The 24138-nt window shown below is 38.1% G+C and overlaps 1 protein-coding gene across 1 annotated transcript; it reads right to left on the bottom strand.

The window, feature by feature from the left end:
* Positions 1 to 1247: 1247 nt before the first annotated feature.
* psmc6 (proteasome 26S subunit, ATPase 6) lies at positions 1248 to 23530 on the bottom strand. Its single transcript, XM_057823314.1, has 14 exons — positions 23430 to 23530; positions 22889 to 22968; positions 20486 to 20525; positions 20356 to 20408; positions 16383 to 16450; positions 15640 to 15754; positions 12554 to 12641; positions 12394 to 12455; positions 12192 to 12315; positions 9389 to 9450; positions 7923 to 8043; positions 7760 to 7840; positions 6057 to 6128; positions 1248 to 1620 (listed from the first exon to the last, which is right to left on the bottom strand). Exons 1-14 carry the CDS (start codon positions 23512 to 23514, stop codon positions 1502 to 1504), a joined length of 1170 nt encoding a protein of 389 aa, XP_057679297.1. The 5' UTR covers positions 23515 to 23530; the 3' UTR covers positions 1248 to 1501.
* Between the last annotated feature and the right edge of the window lie 608 nt (positions 23531 to 24138).

Genomic DNA, 24138 nt, shown 5'->3' with positions numbered 1-24138 from the left:
TCCACTCTTCTGAATTTTGCTTTCGCTACACCCCCCCCCCCAAAAAAAAAAAAAATTTTTGCACTAGGCCTGCACAATATATTGTTTGAATATCGCCATCGCAACGTGCGCGTGCGCAATAGTCCCATCGCAGGACATGCAATTGTTTTTTTGCTCGGTTGTTTGTTTTGAACACGTAAACTTTTGTTTTGCTTCATAAAAGCAGCGAGTGTGCAAAGACATGGCCTCCTAGATCCCTCACATATACATTATTAGATTTATATATATCAGATTTATTTATATGGATTATCAGATACATTAGATCCCTCAGCCTGGATTAAACTATTATATGAATACAGGTGGTTGACTGACATTTTAATGGTCCTTCGAGCCGGATTGCAGTGTTCTGTCCTCAATAAACGTGAAGTTGTTCATCTTTACAGGGCAATTGTGCTTCATCAAGCTTTTGACTTCTTTCACCTTTGACAGTTTGTAAAGCTGTAACACACATATGTACACCAATGTTCAAAACAACACGCATTTTAAAACACCTGAAACAAAACAATTGGTGTTCAAACATCCATCTAGTCTGATCAATATGTAAATTGACAAAATTAAATTGGCCAAGTTTGCCTAACAAAAGTCTGCTGTCTTAAATGCTAGGAATCCTAACGTATTTACAATTCTCATTGCAAATCGCTCTCACGTAATTCCACAAACTGTAGCTTTAAACTTAATTACAAATGCATACGCAAACCTATATTAGCTGAAACAACTTACAGCCTTATGAGGGCCAAAACAGAGCGTAGCTGTCCTTTAGCCATGTCAGACGAGTCTGCTCGTCAGTCATGCACTCCAGCCAGACCAACGCTGCCACCGGAAAGCACTGTATTTATCATTAAACCAAATACAATACTTCTGGACTTTTTAGATAGTTATTTTGACAGGGGTACTTAACGGGTTAATTCGAATTTGCGCGGAAAGTCAGGTTACGTCGACAGAGTAGGAACGGAACTCATTCGTAACCCGGGGATTACCTGTACAAAATGTTCATGGTGAGTCAACCAAAGTCTTCTTAAACAGAGCTTTTCAAGTCATCTGCTGTAAATTGTTCTCGTTTTAATATCGCAATATAAATCGCAAACACCCAAAAGTTGCAATGTCATTTTTTCCCCAATATCGTGCAGTCCTAATTTCCACTAAGACAAGCTTAGATCGGTTTCAAACTTTAAAAAATGGTGTTAGACAATTACAAAAAAAAATCTATTAAAAAATAGATTCAAACAACGATTTATTGCCATATATGAAGTTTTTTTTAGTTTTATACAAGTGTTGCATGGGACAACAGAACCGTCATCTTTCAGTACTCAGGCAACTGTAACACAGTAAAAAGTCACTTTGGTAGATGACAATATACTTTATCCAAATGTTGCTCCCACAAACATGAAGAATACATTTTTCTTCTAGTCATACGCATACAACAGCGAAACCAAGGAATTGTAATTGTGAAAAAATGTAGGATCTATACAGGCTTGTAGTCGAGCTTGGACTCCAGTTTCTTTGAATCGGCCACCTTTCGCACGGCTTTCATGAAGTCCTCCTGGGTGACGTATTCTCGGTCAGAGCGAATGGCGAATAAACCTGCGAAGCACACATTGATCAAAACTATATACATACAGTGGTATGAAAAAGTATCTGAACCTTTTGGAATTTCTCAAATTTCTGCATAAAATCACCATCAAATGTGATCTGATCTTTGTCAAAACCGCACGGATAAAAAAGCAGTGTCTGCTTTAAACAAACCACCCAAACATTTATAGGTTTTCATATTTTAATGAGGATTGTATGCAAACAATGACAGATGGGGGAAATATAAGTAAGTGAACCATCACATTTAATATTTTGTGGCACCCCTTTGGCAGCAATAACTTCAAACAGACGCTTCATGTAGCTGCAGATCAGTCTGGGACATCAATCAGGACCAGGACCATTTTTCTCTACAAAACTGCTGTAGTTCAGTCAGATTCCTGGGATATCAGGCATGAATCACTGTTTTTGGGTCATGCCACAGCATCTCAATGGGGTTCAAATCTTGACTTTGACTGCAGAATGTGTGTTTTGTTCTTCTGCAACCATTCTGAAGTTGATTTACTTCTGTGTTTTGGATCATTGTCTTGTTGCAGCATCCATCCTCTTTTTAGCTCCAACTGTCTGACAGACAGCATCAGGTTTTCCTGCAAAACATTCTGATAAACATTTGAATTCATTCTTCCATTAATGAATGCAAGTTGTCCAGGTCCTGAGATAGCAAAACAGCCCCAAATCATAATGCTCCCTCCACCGTGCTTCGCGGTGGGGATGAGGTGTTGATGTTGGTGACCTGTTCCATTGTTCCTTCACACATGACGTTGTGTGTTACTCCCAAACAATTCAACTTTGGTTTCATCAGTCCACAAAATATTTTGCCAAAACCTTTTGTGGACTGTCCAAGTGCCTTTTTGCAAACAATAAATGAGCAACAGCAGTGGCTTCCTCTGTGGAGTCCTCCCATGAACACCATTCTTGGACATAGTTTTACATATAGTGATGATTTCTGTAAGTCTCTAGCAGACAGTCTAGGGTTCTTTTTTACCTCTCTGAGTATTATGCGCTGAACTCTTGGCGTCATCTTTGGTGAACGGCCACTGCTTGGGAGAGAAGCAACAGTGCCAAACTCTCTCCATTTGTGGACAACTTCTTTGTCTATTGATTGATGAACATCCAGACTATTAGAGATGGTTTTGTATCCTTTCCCAACTTTATACAAATAAACAATCCTCGATCGTGGGTCTTCAGACAGCTTTTTTGAACGAGCCATGATGTCAATTGCTCTTTATAGACATACGACATGAGAAAAAAAGTCTTAAATAGCATTATTATGTGAATTAGAATCATATTTTGAGACGATTCGACTATATACAACAATGTAGCAAAGCGCAGATGACGAGAAATTAGTCTTTTAATCTGTTTTAAGCCCCGCCTACCATTATAGGGCTCTAGCGTCCCCAACAGGTGGATGACGTCAGCGGGAGGATGGGCTCATCGGCTTTACTATTCAGCCCATTGAGGGGGAATTATTCAGAACAAGGAAAACGCTACGAAAAGAGCCGCAAAATGTCATTGTTTCTGTCTCTTTTCTTCAGTATTTTTACAGGATATTCTTTTTATCCAGGTATTTTCCCCAATTGCTAAATAAATGGCATGGTCATGACAAATAACAGTCTTGTGCTAAATGGAATATGAAATAATAAAAATGCATTTATTCAGGACGACATGGCAAAATTACTCCATAATGGTCAAAACTGTCGACTTCACCTTTACTGTCGCACCTCCCGAACGATATTTTATGACACCTAAATCGGACATATGTCATTTCCCTTCCCCGGGTTCGGAGAATGTAAACAAACCAAAAGGCGACATGCTAACCCGAACTGAGTGATGTTTCAAAGTCTTCGAAGCGGAAAATCACACATAACTAGCCTGGATTTATTGACATGACGACTGGTATGTCGATTGTCTTTGCGGATCGGCAGACCGCCCGGCGGAGAGCAATTTACAGTTCGTTCCCCGGAGGAGGGTGGCTGCAGTTGTTGTGCAGCTAACGTACTGCTAATGTGCATGAGGAGAGCTTTTTACATACGTAAGTAGTCCTTTATTTAAAGAAAGTTTGTAGTGTTTACTTTGTAATCGCTGTATTCGTATTTGACATAATACAAAACAAGATGTTTACTCAGTTCCTCGTAAGTCCAATGGTCCCACAGTAAATATCCACGGTGAATGGGAACCTTTTGAAACTCCAAAAAGGCGCATACGCCTCTCCCTCATACAGAATGATTTTTCTGCAGCCGTTTGGCTGGTGTGATGCGAAAAATAAACGTATTAATTAGTGTTGCACCGATACCATTTTTTGGCCCCGATTACCAATACCTGGCTGTGCAGTATCGGCCAATACCGATACCATACCAATACCACCCAGTTTATATATATATATATATATATATATATATATATATATATATATATATGTATACACATACCCCTCCCCCCCCAAAGAGCTACATAATTGGATGTGAAATCATTGCTATCAAGGCTTTGCCAGGCTGTTGCTTACCTTTGCAAAATAGGAAAAAGACTAGTACAAAGTATAATACTAGCCCAACAGTAAGAAAGTAAAAATAAGTTCATAATAATAAACTCTGAATGAACTGAGTAAACTTTTTTTAAACCTCTCAAAGGCCAAACAGTGCAACTTTCATGAAATTATTGTCACATTCTGCTGCTGGTTAGATTATGTTTTGTTGCTGGGCTGTTAGTGGGGGCGTTCCTGACGTCTCACCTGAATCCAATGCGGGCTCATCAACACAGCATTTAAGCACGGGTGAGCTCAGAGAAGGCTGCCGAGATATTTGCTTTGCTGATCGCCATTTGACATCTCGCACTATAGTCTCGCTACATTTGCTTGTAACGCCCCTGCATTGGGTTTTTTCTGTTAGTGTGCTGCACTCGTTTGTAACCTCTACCCTGTGCAGGTATTTGAGTGTTTTTATTTTGGCTTTTTGGCTCGCTGCCTATCGTCTTAGTTAACCTTCGAGTTTGTAGTATTGAGCCCCGTCGACCTGCTGTCACAGACTCCTTTTGTTATTTCTACTATTCCGCGATCGCGTGTTATTTTTTGTTTGTAATCATTAAACCCTTGTACTTATCCCCCGCTTGTTGTCCGCTTCGAGGTCCAACCTTGTTTCCGCATTTGCGGACGCTCACAATTATAAGTAATTATAATTGACCACAGCATCCCGTCTCACTATTAACCTCCATTTTTCGGGAAGGGGGGGGGGTCCCTTATTTCTATTTCTGAAAGGTGGCAACCCTACTTTCGAAACAGTTCCCAAATTACTGCAGCATTTCTTTCAGTAAAAGACAATAAAAGTAAAGTAGACGTAGTGAACTGACCAGAGATTGTTGCACCTGTCCAGCGCCCTTCCTCTGGATAGCAGTCCTGCTCTTGCAGGCTCAAACTCGTTGTGTTCGTTCACGTTTCGTCTTCAAATGTTTTATCAGGTTCGAGGTATTGAAACTGGCCGATTTAACTCCACATCTCGAAACTTTCAGGCCGCAAATCTTGCACGCAGCCATTGATTTTAATTGACGGGATTTCTATTTTGAAATATTTCCCGACCGCCGACATGTCGGCCATGTCATTTGGTCAGAAGTGGCTATTGGCCCGTTCTCATTGGTCTGGAGCAGGCCAATAGCGATAGCTGTTTGGTGTTCACGTGTCATCACACAACACAAAAACATAGTGTAGTGTGCGCCAGGAGAAAAAAAAAAGGCTGCAGTCAAATGTTATAATAATGGACTGGTAAATGGTATCGGCGCCGTCTTTGTTGATACTCGCCGATACCGATACCACCATTTTGGGCCGGATCGGCGCCCCCTGCCGATACTAGTATTGGTATCGGTGCATCTTTAGTATTAATCCACAAAATCAGCTGAATCCTTCGTCCTCATACACAACAGTACGCTGTATAGTGAAGAGGACGTCTTCTACCGTACACGTCACAGCGTTCTCCTCCTCAATGCAAGACCGAAGCCGGAAGTCACTCATTTTCATGGAGCGGGATTCAAAAAACTATATTAATATAGCGATCGCTTCCACACACATCCAAGCGGTCCATATCATTCAGGAGCATAAAATACCGCGTGTATTATTAAATAAACATGCTTTTTCGTGTCACATGCACTTTAAGTCTCCTTAGGCAGGAGGTTCATTTATTTTCCCCCCTTCTGTCATTGTGTGCATGCTATCCTCATTAAAATATGAAAACCTTTAAATGTTTGGGCGGTTTTAGTTAAAGCAAAACCTTAAATGTTTGGGCGGTTTTAGTTAAAGCACTGTATTTTCATCTGTGTGATTTTGACAAAGATCAGATCACATTTGATGGTAATTTTATGCAGAAATGTGAGAAATTCCAAAATGCTCAGATACTTTTTCATACCACTGTAGAAGTAGCTACTGTGCATGATGGCGAACGTCTAACCTGCTTCCGTGCAAACGTTCCTTAAATCGGCTCCGTTGAAACCGTCCGACAGCTTCACAATAGCTTCAAAATCTGAATGAAATGCATCCATGGTATAAGTTAAAGTTGTAACCAATACAGCAGGTATCATACATTTATTTATTTTATGCTAGAACTTAAAATAGCTTGACACAAACTGAAATTTAATTGAAACACGTGGAACAAAAACCTAACTTTTAAGTGATGTGTGTTATCAAGCGTTATGACATTTTTAGGTAAGAATTTTTTTTATTGTTAGATCTTTAGATCTAAGAGTTTTATGAGTGAAAGCAGTGAATTTTTTGTTTTTCTCGTCGCATCTGAGATGCAGTTGTTGGGCGTTTTCAACAATGTACATCTTAAAGACATTTATATAAAAATGGTTCATTATTTGGTAAAATGTCTTCATTTTGCATGTACAGTGGGGTGAACAAGTATTTGATATACTGCCAATGGGTTTTCCCATTTGCGGTGTATCAAATACTTATTCTCCCCACTGTATAATTGCTAGGGCTGTCAAAATTATTGCGTTAACGGGCGGTAATGAATTTTTTTAAATTAATCATGTTGAAATATTTGACGCAATTAACATACATGCCCCGCTCAAACAGACTAAAATGACAGTACAGTGTAATGTCCGCTTGTTACTTTTTTTTTTTTGGTGTTTGGCGCCGACTGCTGGCGTTTGGGTCCAACTGATTTTATGGTATAGTACCATGAGGGAGCATGGTGTAATTATTGACATCAACAATGGCGAGCTACTAGTTTATTTTTTGATTGAAAATTTTACAAATTTTAATAAAACGAAAACATTAAGAGGGGTTTTAATATAACATTTCTATAACTTGTACTAACATTTATCTTTTAAGAACTACAAGTCTTTCCATCCATGGATCGCTTTAACAGAATGTTATTAATGTTAATGCCATCTTGTTGATTTATTGTTATAATAAACAAATCCAGTACTTATGTACTGTATGTTGAATGTATATATCCATCTTGTGTCTGATCTTTCCATTCCAAAAATAATTTACAGAAAAATAAGGCATATTTTATAGATGGCTTGAATTGCGATTAATTACGATTAATTTTTAAGCTGTAATTAACTCGATTAAAAATTTTAATCGTTTGACAGCCCTAATAATTGCTCTTTGGCTAAACAAAAATATGTTTTAACCAACTACTAGATTAGCCGAAGGAATATTCTGTAGAATACTCGATTAGTAAAATATTCGATAGCTGCAGGCCTAGTTTGAAGTGTCACCTCTTAACCAAATTTTTGCGTTTTGGAGAAGACTGACAATGTTTTATAGCATGCTAAAGTGGTTAGTGCGTTGTCTTTTTTCTATTAGCTTCAATGTAGCAATACTATTGTTTTGCAATGTTTAATGTAGATGTGTGTCCGTATTTTGTATGTCTTTAACTTTCATTCTACGGTGTTTTGAAGGCCAATAAATGTCTGTGAAAGGAACTGGAGTCTCTCATATGCAGTCAACAGGCACGTGGGCCGAGTGCACGCAACAAACGCAAAAATGCATGCACAAATATGTGCACGCATGCGGCGATAAATCACTGCTGGGAAAATTACCGCCCTCATTTTTATTTATTGTGCGATAAAGTCACATATTGTATATTGCGACAGGCTTAAGTGTAGCAAATATAAAGATAAACATAAGTTTTCTGACCTATTTCTCCATGCTTGGTGATGGGACTGGAGTGAATTTTGAGGATGTCCAGACGAGCCTGTTCATTGGGCAGCTCGATGTCTGGAGAGCACGTGAATGCATTAGAGGTAATATTTCCCTTTACAAAAAAAAAGACAAGGATTCAATTACAAAGATATCATACGGATTTTGCGGTCAAGTCGGCCTGGTCGCAGCAGGGCGGGGTCGAGAGTGTCAGGTCTATTGGTTGCCATGATCATCTTGACCCGGTGTAGTGTGTCGAAGCCATCCATCTGGTTGAGTAGCTGGGAAGAAATCAGAATTCAGACGTTCACATTCTTGACTTCATTGTGCTGTACATGGCATATAGAAAAATAAAAGGTTATTTTGACTAATCATTCATTTACATTTTGCCAAATTGTTGTATACAGTCGAATCGCCTCAAAATATGACTCTAATTCACATAATAATGCTATTTAAGATTTTTTTAATGCTGTCACAGGCACTTTAACATGGCTGAATCCAGCTGCTCCCTGTTAAGACCAACATAATGTAAGTTTTTGTTTGAGGAAAAATGCTTTTTTTATGCATTCATATTTCATAGGTATATTTAGCAGTTTTTTGTGGGAATATTGGTTTGAACATTTTGTTATGAGCAATGGAAAAAAAAAAACATTAGCATTTTATAGCCTTAAAGCTAACTGACTTTTGCTATGCAAGTTAGCCAATTGCTCATTTGTTACACTTAGATCCTCATTTTTTTAATACTGTTTAAGGCTAAACTCTGGTATTTAAATGTATTTTTAAATGAAAGTGCAATTCTGCATAATTTGAAGAAGCACTTAGGAATTTTACGTTGTATTCGTATTTAATGGTCTTTTGAAAGTGCAATCTTAGCAAGCCTTTGTTTTACATCTATTACAATTTATCCTGCAACGCATTAAATGTTCCCAATCCGACTACTCGATTATTCGAACTAATTAATTGATAGACTAATCTATTGCTTAAATAATCGATAGCTGCAGCCCTACTCATGATACGAGCATATTCACGTTACGAGCTTGGTCGTGGAATGCATTGTGTTCGCATCATGGGGGTCAGCTATATAAAAGACTCAAAAATACAGCAATATAATACAGAACCTTTTAAGCTGTCAGAAGTTTCATCTCCATAAATATTAGTTTTGGCTAAAATGCCTTTTTTAAGGCCGCCGAGGAATGGTGCTAAAAAATGTCACAAAATTTCATTGTTCCGTTTGCTGCTGCTGTTGTTGAGGACACTAACCAAAATTGCTACTCTTCCGTTATGCATGGACAAATCGGAATGAACTTTGATAGGTGTTTTCTACGAATGCATAAACATGGATTTACCGAGCCCAATTTTTGCCTACCGTGTGGGTGGTCGTACTTTTTTTTTTTAAACATTACAACATAAAAACTTCCCAGAAACACTGACCACGTTTTATAAATGAAGTTAGTCCGCTGTGGTTTAATATATGCAATTGTATATTCGTCGGAACGTGCCATTTTCGGTGTTTAAACATTATTTTCTCAGTTAATATACAGTAGTTCTCAGAAATTTATATTTAGATTCTTTGAGCAACCATCTTTCAAATGAAAGTCACGGATACTGTGAGAGTCACTACCGTACCTCCATCAATGTCCTCTGAATTTCTCTGTCAGCAGAGGTTCCCTCAGAGAAACGCCGACCACCTAGAGGAAACACCATTATACAGTTGAAATAATCATGATAAACCTCACTATCTGAGTTCACCAATAATTACTTCACAGACTATTTTGAATATGGATTTGACAGAACTGATCTCAACATGCCTGTGTGGCTTCTGTTGTATTTTACTACAGGTTGATGGCCTCCATGCCACAGTGTATTGATGCAGTAATTCATAAAAAAGGAGAGCCAACCAATTGCATAAATCAAAAGCATTCTGAATCTTATTTTGTATTGGGTCTCATCAAAATGTGCAAGTCAATGCAATGTTTTGGCCAGTATACAGTGAAGAAAATAAGTATTTGAACACACTGCAATTTTTTAAGTTCTCCCACATAAAAATCATGGAGGAGTCTGAAATTTTCATCGTAGGTGCATGTCCACTGTGAGAAAGATAATCTAAAAAGAAAAATCCGGAAATCATAATGCCTGTTTTTTGAACAATTTATTTCTGTGATTAACTAGAGGCGTGCGAAATTTCCGATTCTCATTCGCGATTCGGTCGTGGAAGATTCGAGAACGATCCACAAACATCCAAATTCCGATTATTGAAATATGCCAAATTCAGCGCAAATAAAACACAGTCAGCGCAATCTGGAGGGGAACTGAAGAACGGACTGACAATTCATGCCGCGAGATTAAAAAAACACTTAATACTTGACTCCGGCCGATAGCCGCTTCAAACAACGAGCACGTTGCTACAAACTACGTCAACATTATGCTAAAGTAAATATCTTATGTATATAGAACTAGATGCGAAATGACGGAAGGCAGTGTAAGCACATGTAAAGAGAACTAGATGCGAAATGGCAGACTAGCCAGCGTTAGTAAACAGCCGCCATCTTAAAGCAGTAAACTTCTCTGAAAGGCTGTTTAGCGAACCTTCCGAGCGAACCTAATTAACTTTTTATCTAAAATTCTCCTAAATCGGCCAAATCTTGACTTGAATCCATCTTTAAATGATGAAGAAGTTCAAAAACTTTGCACATGTCGAAAGTAGACAGAAGGGAAATTATGGAAAAAACGGGAGCAATTTTGACAACTTTAACGATTGATTCACAACACTAAATTAATTTAATGTAGTTTGATTCGGCTGTTACAGAATGGGGACTTGAGTATTTTATTTACTGTTTTGAACTGGTAACTTGATAGTGAAATAGTAGTTTATTTAAGCCGGAGGCGATTTTTGTACATTTTTTTTGTAACTAATGTACAAAACATTAAAAGCAGCTAATAGCTTGGGGGGGGGGGGGGGGGCATCACTAATCGATTTTTAATGGAATCGTAGCCTCTGAATCCAAATCGTGATCGAATTCTTAGGTGCCCCAAGATTCCCACCTCTAGTGATAACAGCTGCAAATAAGTATTTGAACACCTGTCTATCAGCTAGAATTTTGACCCTGAAAGACCTGTTAAGTCCCCCAATTAAAAGTCCACCTCCGCTCCATGTATTATTTTGAATGAGATGCACTTGTTTGAGGTCGATAGCTGCATAAAGACACCTTTCCACCCCATACAATCAGTAAGACTCAAACTTGTAACATGGCCAGGACCAAAGAGCTGTCCAAAGACACCAAAAACAAAATTGTACACCTCCACAAGGGTGGAAAGAGCTACGGAGCAATTACCAAGCAGCTCGGTGAAAATAGGTCCACTGTTGGAGCAATCATTAGAAAACGGAAGAAGCTAAACAATCAATTATCAATCAATCTCAATCGGAGCGGAGCCCCATGTAAGATACCCCATCGTGGGGTCTCAATGTTCCTAAAAAAGGTGAAGCCCAGAACTACACGACAGGCATTGGTCAATGACCGGAAAAGAGCTGGGACCACTGTTTCTAAGGATACAGTTGGTAATACACTAAGATGTCATGGTTTGACTTTGAAATCATGCATGGCACGGAAGGTTCCCCTGCCCAAACCAGCACATGTACAGTAAAGGCCCGTCTTAAGTTTGCCTATGACGCAAATGCGGATGATGCAGAGGAGTCATGAAAGCAAGTTTTGTGGTCAGATGACAGCAAAATAGAACTTCTTGGTTGTAATTCCACAAACCATGCTTGGAGGAAGAAGAATAATGAGTACTATCCCAAGAACACCATCCCTACTGTGAAGCATGGGGGTGGTAACATCATGCTTTGTGGGCATTTGTCTGTGCATGGGACAGGACAAGTGCAATGTATTAAAGAGAGGATGAGTGGGGCCCAGTATTGTGAGATTTTGAGGAGCAGCCACCTTCCCTCAGCAAGAGCATTCAAAATGGGTCGAGGATGGGTCTTCCAACATGACAATGACCTAGAGCACACAGCCAGGAAAACCAAGGAATGGCTCTGTAAGAAGCATAATCAAGGTTCAATCATGGCCTAGCGAGTCTCCAGACCTAAACCCAATTAAAAACCTTTGGAGGGAGATCAAACTCCATATTTCTAAGCGACAGCTCAGAACCACTAATACTTATTTGCAGCTGGATCGCACAAACAAAACGTTAAAAAAAATCATACATTGTTCACAATGGACATGTACCTACAATGAAAATCTCAGCCACCTCCATGATTTCTAAGAGAGAGAATGTGCAAAATAGCAGGGTGTTCAAATACTTATTTTCTTCACTCTATGTGATGTAAACCAATATAACCTCTGTGTTAGTGGTTAAAAAAATGGAAACGAAATAGAGACCAAATTACAGAAAAACTAAACAATTTCGGCCGAGAATCTGCACTTCTCACCGATGGCATCGATCTCATCCATGAAGATGATGCAAGGCTGATGATCCCTCGCATAGTTGAACATCTCTCTGATGAGCCTGGCGCTTTCACCAATGTATTTGTCAACAATGGAGCTGGACACAACCTGCAGGGTACGCACACTGGTAAAATTAGCTAACTAGCTAAACGCCAGCATGACTGCTCCTATACACATGACACTCACCTTGAGGAAGTTACAGTCCAGCTGACTTGCAACTGCCCTTGCTAGAAGAGTCTTCCCAGTACCTTAAAGGCAGCAATAACTCATTATAATTAAAATTGTCAAAAAAATAGAATACTGTACTTTGAACAACCGTGAGTGAAACACATTAATTTAAATTTACCTGGAGGTCCATAGAGAAGGCAACCTTTTGGAGGGATTATTCCAACTCTCTGGAAAAGCTCAGGGTTTGTCAGGGGTAGCTCAATCACCTGCCATAAAATCAAAACGTTGCTTATCGTCACCAAATAATCAAAAATCTATTAATTTCTTTTATTCATAAACCACGCTACAAAACAACGGAATAAATTGGGTTAGATGTAGATATAATCCCATTTATTCACAGACAATTACACATATTTGTTAAATGCACTTGGTTTATTCATTTTCATATAGTTACGTATAACCATACAAAGTGTTGGGAAATATCATTTTCTACGTGAACTAGGGTAGCAGCTATCGATTATTTAAGTAATCGATTAATTGGATAACGAACATTTAATGTGTTGCAGAAAAAAAATTTGGAGATGAAAAACAAAGAAGTGTTTATGCTTGCAACAATAGTTATTTGGGTTGCAAAGATATCAATTTTAAAAGAGCATTAAATGCGAATACAAAATAAAATACATCAGTGTTTCTTCAAACCATGGACAATTGCAGTTTCATTTCACAAGAGCAATAAATGCATTTAAATGAGAATACCTGAGCCTAGTCTCAAACGGTATAAACAAAATTAATAAATGTTGATCTAAGTACAACAAAAGAATTATTGGCAAACTTGCACAGCAAAAGTCTGCTAGCTTAAATGCTATAAAATGCTAACGTTTCTTTTATTTATTTATTTTTTACAAAACTCTCAACAAATCGTTCAAACACATATTCCAACCAAAGACTGCTAATTATACTTCTAAACTAAACAACGAATGCATCAACAAACATATTAGCTCAAACAAAAACTTAGCTTATGTTGGTTTTAAGAGGGACTAGCTGGATTCAGGCATGTTAGATGAGTTATGTCATACTCACTGTTGCCACAAGAGGGCAGTATATTCACCCAAATGAATAAAACTAAATGCAAACACCTTCAAAACATACCATTACAGCGCCACTCTAATTAAATGAATCCTCGAAGCAGCAAAATTTGATTCAAAGTTTTTTTCTAATGTAATTACTCTAGTTAAAGATTAATCGTTTCTGCACTAGAATATACATTCATTCAATTCCCAAACATATCAGTCGACCTCTAGTTTTTATCAAAATTGGATTAAATTTAAATATATAATTATAATCATAAAAACTATTCAAAATTACAATCATGATTAATAATTTTAAATATTCGTTGGTAATATATTATTTTTAAATGACCAACACTCCCTACAAAAATGGGCTAAAAAGACCCATACTTTTTCCACCCCTATTCGGTTACATAAAATTTGAAATATGTCATTATAGAGTAACTACAAATCGACATTTCCAGAGGGTCCACCTCTTGCGGAAGATACCTCAATTAAAAAAAATAATAATCGTAATAAGTAATAAATACAAAAACAAGCTCCCTGCATCCTTCTGCTGTGAATTGGAAAGAGTTTATCACATAATAGAGCCTACTAGAGCTGGGAATCTTTGGGCACCTAACGATTCGATTACGATTACGATTCAGAGGCTCCGATTCGATTCTAAAACGATTATTGATGCACCCCCCTCCTTTTTTTTTTTTTTTTTTTTTTAAATGTTTTGTACATTAGTTCCAAAATTGTTCAAAAATCCTCTCAGGCTAAACCAAACTACTATTTCAGTATCAAGTTAACATATAGCAGTAAACAAATATACAAAAATAACAGTAAATAAAAAACTCCAGTCCCCATTCTGTATCAGCAGCTTTAAACTACATTCAATTAATTTAATGTTGTGAATCAACCGTTAAAGTTGTTAAAATTGCTCCCGTTAATCCATAATTTCCCTTTTGTCTACTGTCGACATGTGAAAGTTTTAAAACTATTTTAAAGATAGATTCAAGTCAATATTTTACCGATTTAGGAGTATTTTAGATAAAAAGTTAATTAGGTTTGCTTGGAAGGTTCGCTACAACAGCCTTGCAGGGAAGTGTACTGCTTTATGATGGCGGCCGTTTACTACGTCCGCATCTAGCTTTTTGTAGGTGTGCTGCTAACGCTACCGCAGCGCATCTAGTCCTATATAAATGATATCTACCGTAACATTATGTGGATGACGTACTTTGTAGCGCAGCTTTTCAGCAGCATTCAGGTATGTTGTTGTGTTTTTTTATCTCGTGGCATGAGTTGAGCTAGAGCCGTGAGTTGAGCATTGGCATTACCCGAGGGGCCGGGTAATGAGAAGCATGATGTTTAGCTACTCTCGCTCCGTTGCTCATTGACCGCGCGGCGCGCTGAGTGTGTTGTACTTCCGCTTTACTTGGCATATTTCAATAATCGGAATTTGGATGTTTGTGAATCGTTCTCGAATCTTCCACGGCCGAATCGCGAATAATCTAAGAATCGGAAATTTTGCACACCTCTAGAGCCTACTATGTGATAGGAGAGTCTACTATGTGATAAAGTGATTTCTTCAAGATATTTTGTCTATTGTTTTCCATAACCACATCAGGAGAAAAAAAATTATGTTGATCATAAAAGTGACTGACCACACGTTTAAGTTCATTGTGATTCCAAACAGTCTTTCTCCATGTGAAGTTACAGTGGTATGAAAAAGTATCGGAACCTTTTGGAATTTGTCAAATTTCTGATTAAAATCACCATCAAATGTGATTTGATCTTTGTCAAAATCACACCGATTCAGGAATCTGACTCAAATACATCAGTTTTGTAGAGAAGCCAAGATTAGTCCTGATCGATGTGCCAGACTGATCTGCAGCTACAGGAAGCATCTGGTGAAAGTTATTGCTGCCGGGGGGGGCACAAAATATTCAATGTGATGGTTCACTCACTTATTTTTCCCTCTGCTGTCATTGTCTGCATGCTCTCCTCATTAAAATATGAAAACCAAACCTATGTTTGGGTGATTTTTGTTAAAGCAGACACTGTATTTTGATCTGTGGGATTTTCTCAAGGATCAGATTATATTTGATGGTGATTTCATGCAGAAATGTGAGAAATTCTAAAAGGTTCAGAAACTTTTTTATACCACTGCATACTTGTTTAGTTACAGTAGTAGTAGAAGTTATTGTTTTACCTCTCTGAGCTCACGGATCTGTTCTGACAATCCACCAATTTCAGAGTAGGAGACGCTCCCGGGGTCCTCATGTGACATGTTGTAGACCAGAGGGTCCACCTCTCGCGGAAGATACCTCAATAAAAAAAAAAATAAACGTAATAAGTAATAAACACAAAAACAAGCTCCCTGCATCCTTCTGCCGTGAATTGGAAAGAGTTTATCACCTAATAGAGCCTACTATGTGATAGTAGAGCCTACTATGTGATAAATACGAAGTAGACGTCCAATTCTTTTGAACTAGGAGGGTGCCAGCGAATGAACTCTCATTCATTTGCTGCCATCTCTCTCATTTCAAACGAATTGGATGTCTATGGCCGTCAGTGGCAGCCAATGAGCTAATTTTGGGGCATTTCACATCCTTTCCTGTTGATTATCAGTCACTTCCTGTTCATTCTGGGGCATGTACAGGTCACATCCTGTAGATTTTGGGCAACTGAAAAGGAAGTGACTCAAGAATGTCCCCAAATGAATAGGAAGTGACTCAGAATGAACAGGAAGTAACCTGTAAATGGCCTAAAAGGAACAAAAAGTGACCTGTAAAAGACCACAAAAAACTGGCTGTGAATGCTCTGGTTTCAATGCCGTTGACGGCGCTACATGAGCAATCCAGTCAAAATGAACTTAATGTCTGCTTTTCACATTGCTCTATATTTTTAAACCATTTTGTTAGCTTGCATTTGGAATTAAAATGTTCAGCCTACCTCATAATAGTCAGCGTAGTCATATCCAAAGCCACTCTAGTACCTGGCTTCAGTTGTGACTTGTCCAACTAGGTTCAATAAGAGAAAAACACCATTTTAGAATTGGAAATGAAGATGATTAAAACAAAAAGAACATTTTGTTAATGTCAGTAAACTCGTAATTAGAGTCAAATATATCCATTCTTATTACCGCTTTTCCTCACGGGTGTCAACGGGGTTGCTGAAGCATTCATGCAATGGGCTGCATAGCAGTCATCAGTGGACAAAACTGTTTGAAATTTTGCCACCCACTGGAGTACTTTCTGATAGTTGTGCTTACTAATGATTGTAATTTTACCTAGGTGATATTGTAAACTTGTTTACTTGTTTGAGACCATGTCTACATCTAGCAGGGTTTTTTTTTTTTTAAACCGAGGATCCTGCCCTAATACGTCGGGAAAAAATAATTACGTCCACACCGGCACGTTTATGGAGGGGAAAAAAGCTTCCACAGCCAACCACATTCATTCATTTTTAAATACATTCATAAGAATGGGCGAAAAATAACTGTTCATGATACCCCCATACTACTGAAGGGAATACTGGACTGTCTCAGGAAATTAGAATACACAATATTCTAATTTTTTGAGACAGTCCTGTGTATATATACAGGACTGTCTCAGGAAATTAGAATACACAATATTCCAATTTTCTCAGGAAATTGTATATATACACAGGACTGTCTCAAAAAATTAGAATATTGTGTATTCTAATTTCCTGAGACAGTCCAGTAGTTACCTTTCTCGCGCACACCATATACAGTGGGGAGAACAAGTATTTGATACACTGCCAATGGGAAAACCCATTGGCAGTGTATCAAATACTTGTTCTCCTTACTGTAACTGTTTGCATTACTCTGACACATGTAATATAATCAATCAGGGAATAGTATCATTTCTCATATTTACTGTATGACTGTTTGTATTACTCTAACACACCTAATATAAAATAAATAGCACTTATACAACAGTTTAATGAAAAGAAGCAGCATAGAGGGCATAAAAGATAGAGCAGGGCGGTAAACCGAAAATTTACCGTTACCGAAATTCTTCACGATGACCGACGTAATTTTGACCATGTCGGTAAATTCGGTAATTTAATAAAAGAAGAAAATATAGTCTTTTCATCCCGCTTTGAGTCTGTGTTGTTCGGCTATGTTCATTCCCCTTTAAGAAAGCAGACAGTGTGCTTACGTTTGGAGTCACATGGTTTTCAGGAAGCCAATCAAACAGAAGCCCGGTAGGCTAACGCTAGCTGCTAACGCTAGCTGCTAACGCTAGCTGCTAACACTAGCTGCTAACGCTAGCTGCTAACGCTAGCTGCTAAAGCTACAAGTAAACGGGATGAAGTCGGGCTTAAGTTAGCTTCGCCAAACTTTCACCCGACATTAAGTAAACTCTTGACGGGTTCCAGATAGGGATGGAAAAACCGAGGCTTTCTGAAACAATGAACCACTTTTAAGACATTTGCCCTAAATTGAATCACAGTTTAACACACTGCAAGAGCCCCATCTACTGGATAAACAGTGCACGTTTCTTTTTAAACGTAAAGTTGACAAATTGCCTCAGCATTAGATATCTTCAATAGAATTAAGTGGATGTCGTCTATTTCAACCAGGAGATTGTCGTCATTAAGTGTGATTTACACAATTAAAGTTGACCTCTTTAAGCCTGTGTCATTGCTTTTGTCTGTGAAGATGTGTTCAAAGCAGTATTTGTAATACACGACAGTGCTGGTCTTGTAAGTGGCTCGTCCTAGATGACGGGGAGTAACTATGTATTGCTTATTTTTTGTAAAAATTACAGTACAGTAATCACAGTGCTTGGGAACAGGAATATTATTTATTGCATACTGTAAGGATTTCTAAAATCATAAGATGTAAATAACTGAGCCGAATAAAAGAAAGGAAAGGTTTGTGAAACATTTTTTAATTAAGTATAATTTCTGGGGGGCGGGTGGATGTGTCGTATTTGTATCTATTCTAAATATCTAAACACATGCCACTATCTAGTGTATAACAATGCGGAATGAATTTAATGAAATTCAAGTGATGATATTTTTCAAGTCATACAAGCTGTTATAAATGTTCACACAAGAATTCTTATTGTTTACAAGATTTTTTTTTTAATACTTAATGTTTAGACTGCATGTGCAATTTTTAAATTGAAAGCTGGTAAATACATTTAACGAGAAACTGTTAATTTGTATTCCATGCACTGATTCAAATTTTCAAATTATATAACAGTTTGCTTGGGCGAATTTATCGTCATTTATCGTTATCGAGGTAAATCTGCTCAATTTATCGTGATACGTACTTAAGGCCATATCGCCCAGCCCTAATAAAAGATACACAACGCTGTCTTATCACAGAAGCCCAACATGCGTCATGAGCAAGATTGACACACCAACTCTCGCAATTAGTTCTTCCGGGCACTCCAGGACAAAGAGCAGGGCGTTCTGTCCTAAAACAAGTAGAATCGGAGAACACCCGATATCCAACTGATAACACAACTGACAAGACTCCAAGAGCCCCCTTTGACACTGAGGGGGCAGGATCCACATCCTTGTTGCCCGGACAACAGTAACTCCCAAATCCTCCTGTCCAATCAACAAAAGACAATAATCCCACACACACACCCTTTTTCTTCCTTCTTCATACCCTTCTTCCTGCCCACAGGCCCGCCCCCGCGAGAGCTTTCAAAAGACTGAACATTTAGATAACAACTGTTGCTTCTTGAGGACATTTCTATGTAACCGTTGTTTTGCCGACCCTGGATACAGCATTGTCTCTCCGTTGCCTGTTTTTGCCTTGTTTTTGACCATTGTCGACCAATAAATTGTCAACCTGTTTTCGGTGACCCTTCTTTAAACCATTCAAAATGGAGTCAGTACAAAGGGTTAACACCGGAGTGAATGCGCGGGACTGGCCCCTCCCGGCCGACTTGTGGGAGCGGTGCCGGCGGAACACCATTTGGTTCGGCTGTCGCCGTTTTCGCAGCTTGGCCGGGGGGCCGAATTCCTTCAGTGTGTGTGTGTGCATGTGTTCTTCAATACGAAGTACTGCAAGAAATTGTAAATAAATAGAAGCAAAAAAGCACCTGTATAATTTACTGCAAATGTAAACATTGGTCTCATGACGTATGGACAAAGTTTCATTTTGCCAGGGAAGCATGGCAGCGCGACCGTCAAAAATGCCGAATGTGTCAATCATCGTTTAGCTTGTTAACCACTAGTGTGCTGTGGCAACTCATTGTCTGTGTGTTTGCGCAGTGAGCCGATGTGACTGGACTCGCTCAATAAAACATTTAATTAAGACAAACATTTTTCTACGTTATTCTTGTTTTAAAATAATTTGCATTATGAAGGCGCCTCGGTGGGACAGTAAAATGTTTAAAACTTTTTTTTTTGGATGAACACTTTTTTTTCCGGAGAGCTAAGTATTTAACCTTTTAATAAACTTTATAAGAGATGTTTTTGAGTGTCGGAAATTCAAGCACTTCTGGAACTATTATTTTTTATTTGTGTGATTCAATAAAAATGGCAGAAAGGGCATTTCAATAAAGTTCAGTGTTTGCATTATTCTATTGTTTATGCCAATTTTTACACTTTAACAGCAAATGAAAATCAGCTCCACAAATCAGTTTTCGGCCGCTCTAAGTACTAATAATCGGTATCAGTCGATTTCTACTCTTTTCATATGGACTGTCTGCCTTATTCACTAGATTTTTCACAATAAAATACAATACTTCAAAAAATATAATAGCTATTACCTTTCCATGTTTTCACAAAAAAACTGCAGGACACTTGAGATAAAGCTATGGTCGTTTTCCGTCATTAAGATAATTTAATTCCTCACACACACCACGCGTAGAAAAAGCGTTGAGAAAACCTTGAGCTGCTGATAACATGAAAAGTGCATGTGAGGGGCGCTTACCTGTCTGCGGCATCCAACCACATAACGAGGACCATTTGTGGCCTTGACAATGACTGTAATTTTAAAATGCAGACACATCAGGGGTCAGCAATTAGTTTGACATATGAATCAGATTTAACCATGAACTTACATTTTTCTTCCGTCAGCTGTTTGAGGACTTCTCCAACAATCTGCAGAGACAGAAGCATTTCATGTGGTGAAGCCCCATGTAGCACAATAGTTTCTCATAATGTCCAATCATTTGGAGGACAGTTTTTGCCAACCACCACATTCCTGTCAGCTATGGAGGACCAAATGGGACAGAATAATATATATAAATGAATCTTTGAATGTATCATGACTCATTAATCAAATATCATCTTATTTCATGTAAAAACATATACAATTATTTCACAATTTAATAATTTCATGTACACGTGGCAGCACGTAATTTATCTGTCAAACTCACCCATTAAAGTAAGTGGGCGGGGACTAACGCTTAAGGGCACTTTCACACTAGCACTGCTTGGTCCGGAGTTCTTTTTCTCAGATAGTCCGCTTCGATTTGTAAATGTGAACGCACATCCGAACTCTAATCTGGACCAAACAAACGTACTCTGGGCCTCGCCGTACTCAGCGTCACAGCAAAAACATGGCGGCTGCGGAATTTTCTGGGGACAAAAACGGGACTGTTTTGGCTTAAGGAAGACTGTGTTTCCCATGAGGCCAGCACACACCTGCAGTGTCTTAAAATCATCACTCAATCAAAAATCTTAAACAACATTTCTGTTTCCAGCGGCTGTGTGAAGGATGAATAGTAATAGGGTAAGGTAATGAATCCAGTTGTGGCTTAACCAGGGATCGTCAACGCAAAATGCTGAAAGAGCCATATTGGACCAAAAAATAAAACAAAACAAAAAACAAATATGTCTGGAGCCGCAAAAAATTAAAAACCTTAAATAAGCCTAATAATGAAGGCAGCACATGCTATATGTATCTGTATTAGCTATATTAGCCTACTATCAAAATGACTAGGTTGGCTAAAAATACGTAATGAGCCTTCATGATTTAATGTTTATTTTCCCTGCAGTGCATCCAACACGCCACATGACTATTCCTTGTATGATGCCACCTAAAGTTTAACCTCATTACAATATTAATGAATTGTTTTATTGCTTTTATAAAATTGTAGAAATTCAATAAAGAAATACGATTTTTGAAGTCATTTTTATTTTGAGGTTTCGAAAAACAACAAAATGGAACGTGCATAACATGCTCCTAATCTGGGCATGTCTTTGATTTTCTGTATTATCTCTGTTTTGTTTTTGAAGCCTGCAAATAGGTGTTCTGATATGTTGATGAATGTCTCCTTCACGTACTCACACTCTGTGAACAGTTTTCCATGCTTTATTATCTCCCGGGCTGCAACAAAACAGCAGTAGTGGAGTTTGGCGATGAACTAAATTAATTAAATTAAATCTATTTTTGCTCTGCTTTTCTCTCACTCCCAAATGGGTACTCGGCTGCCGGTTTGTTTACAATAGCTACCTGCCTGGCATCCCACCCTGCTGATAGAAACATGTGCCGCAGGCTACGACGCAAATCTTCGTTGACAGAAATGTTGAAATTTGATATTTATTCTACACATTTTTACAGCATTGGAAAACGTTAAGAATGTTTGTGTCATTTTTGTCCTCCTACAGAAACCATATCAAAACAAAAAATATATTTACCTCATCTTTTTCCATTTAGAAACATTTTTGAAAATTTTCCAGGGAGTCACTACGGCAGCGCTAAAGAGCCGCATGCGGCTCTCAAAACAGGTTGCCGACCCCTGGGCTAAACAATAGCATATGACGGTTAGCAACCTGTGGCTTCGTGTGGGTAAAGAACTCATCAGCACCAACATCAGCGGGTGAAAGCCCAACCAATGTTTATTCTGTATATCCTGGTAGCTTTCCTTTTTTTCCCTCCTCAGACAAAACTTTTTGTCTCTTGTTGCTCTGCCATCTTTGCAGAATTCGAGCGAAAGCATACACATCGACTTCAGTCTTTAAAATGAATGGGGAAAGGGCGAAGTGACGTATACCGTAAAACAGTCGGCACATTTTTAGTTTGTTTTGCGTGGCACATAGTTAATTAGTTCAGGTGAAAGCGATACAGACCCCCTCAAGATATAAAACAGGTGTCATTCAACTAGTTGGCAGTCGACATATTACAAATGCTAATAAAGTTTTTTATAAAGGTTGAAAGGTTACCTCGTGTTGCTTTCAGTATTTATTAAAGCTGTATATATTACATTCTGTCCCATGTGTCCTCCATAGTCAGCCACATTTGACATTTTAAAAATTTACAAACAAAATCATTTTTTCACCGAGATGATCATCGACCACTTTATGTAACATTCCAATTTGATTTACCTTAACGCAAGTAAGCACATAATAAGATGGTTGTACCACCTAATACATCCATTTGAATGGTGTGGGGTTTGTGCTGCTGTTTTCAACCTAGTAAACATTTTCACTCAAAAGTTTTGATTGTAAAAAACTCTTACCTGACCGACACTCTGAAGAGCTTTGAGATCGTTCTCTGACTTTTCATACTGTTTCGTTTGTTCTCGCAGTTGTTCTCTCACTAAAAATAAAACGGGAATGAGGAAGCGTTTTAATATCACAGTAACACACTAGAAATGCAATTTAAACAAAAAGACTAATAATAAAAAGCTCCCATGAAACTGCTTCTATGGGCAGCCGGCTAGCCGGTTAGCATTGTTGAATTAGGTATCCGAAAAAGAGATGACGGTCGGGTGACGTTATGCACGTGCTATACGGTCATTCAAATACTTATTAATAGCTATCGCGAGTCAACCGCTGCTTATTATATTCAACATTACTCGGCTCGTTGGCTCCAAGTTAGCATCTGGTTATTTTATTGTGTTCCCACTGAAGTGTACAACGATGCTCAGTGCATGACAAAGCATTAGCTAGCCAGCAGGCTAACAGATACTGGTTGTGAGAGTCTATCATTTAAATGAACGCAATACACAACGTGTGCGCATATCTAAACGCGTAGCTTCATGTTAAAGAAGTACATACGTTCTTTTAGCCGCCCGTCAACTTCTTTATGTTCCAGTAATTTTTTACGGTAGTCCTGAAGCGCTTTCTCCCTGTTGTCCGCCATTTTGCTCTGCAATGCATTCTGGGTAACAGCAGCGTCACAGGTTGTTGTTGTATTTTTTTTGTTTGTTGTTGTTGTTTTTAATGCCAATCATTACAATCATTTAAATATTGAACAACAAATATACAAGATACGAGAGAAAAAATAAATACACAGAAAAACCGTGGATAAAACTACAGAATAAAACCTAAGGGCGGAAAAAATACAAAATAAATATATGGCATGATCTTTATATTACAGTATGTAGAATATTACTGCTACTCAGGGTTTTCCAATAATTTCAAGTCATACGCATTTTAAACGGTTTCACAGAATGTTTATACATTATATACTACAAAGAGGAGAGAAAATTACTAAGTTTCTTCTGAAAAACATAAAATTCTGGTTTGCTTTTGAGAAATCTATTTTTATATAGTAAGAATTTTCCGAAAATCATCATAGAATTTCAAGCCTGTTCATGAAGATTTATTTTAAATTAAGTCCATAAGTAATATTTTCCAATATTATGTCTGGGACTGGCATGTATTTTGATAACCAATGGTGTAAATCCTCCCAAAATGCATTACTATACATGCAGTTATCAAAGATGTGGTCTGTAAAGTGGTATGAAAAAATATCTGAACCGTT

The sequence above is a fragment of the Corythoichthys intestinalis genome, chromosome 19 (assembly GCF_030265065.1).
Source record: "Corythoichthys intestinalis isolate RoL2023-P3 chromosome 19, ASM3026506v1, whole genome shotgun sequence".
In the NCBI taxonomy this organism is placed as follows: Eukaryota; Metazoa; Chordata; class Actinopteri; order Syngnathiformes; family Syngnathidae; genus Corythoichthys; species Corythoichthys intestinalis.
This window is presented reverse-complemented; position numbering and strand designations above follow the sequence as displayed.

What these genes read in the sequence shown, in the direction of transcription:
- psmc6 (XM_057823314.1), bottom strand. Translation starts at nt 23,514, where the DNA reads ATGGCGGACAACAGGGAGAAAGCGCTTCAGGACTACCGTAAAAAATTA. An exon ending in ACAGCTGACGGAAGAAAAAT is followed by an intron (nt 20,409 to 20,485) that starts GTAAGTTCATGG and finishes TTAAAATTACAG; the next exon opens with TCATTGTCAAGGCCACAAAT. An exon ending in TGGTTGGATGCCGCAGACAG is followed by an intron (nt 16,451 to 20,355) that starts GTAAGCGCCCCT and finishes TATTGAACCTAG; the next exon opens with TTGGACAAGTCACAACTGAA.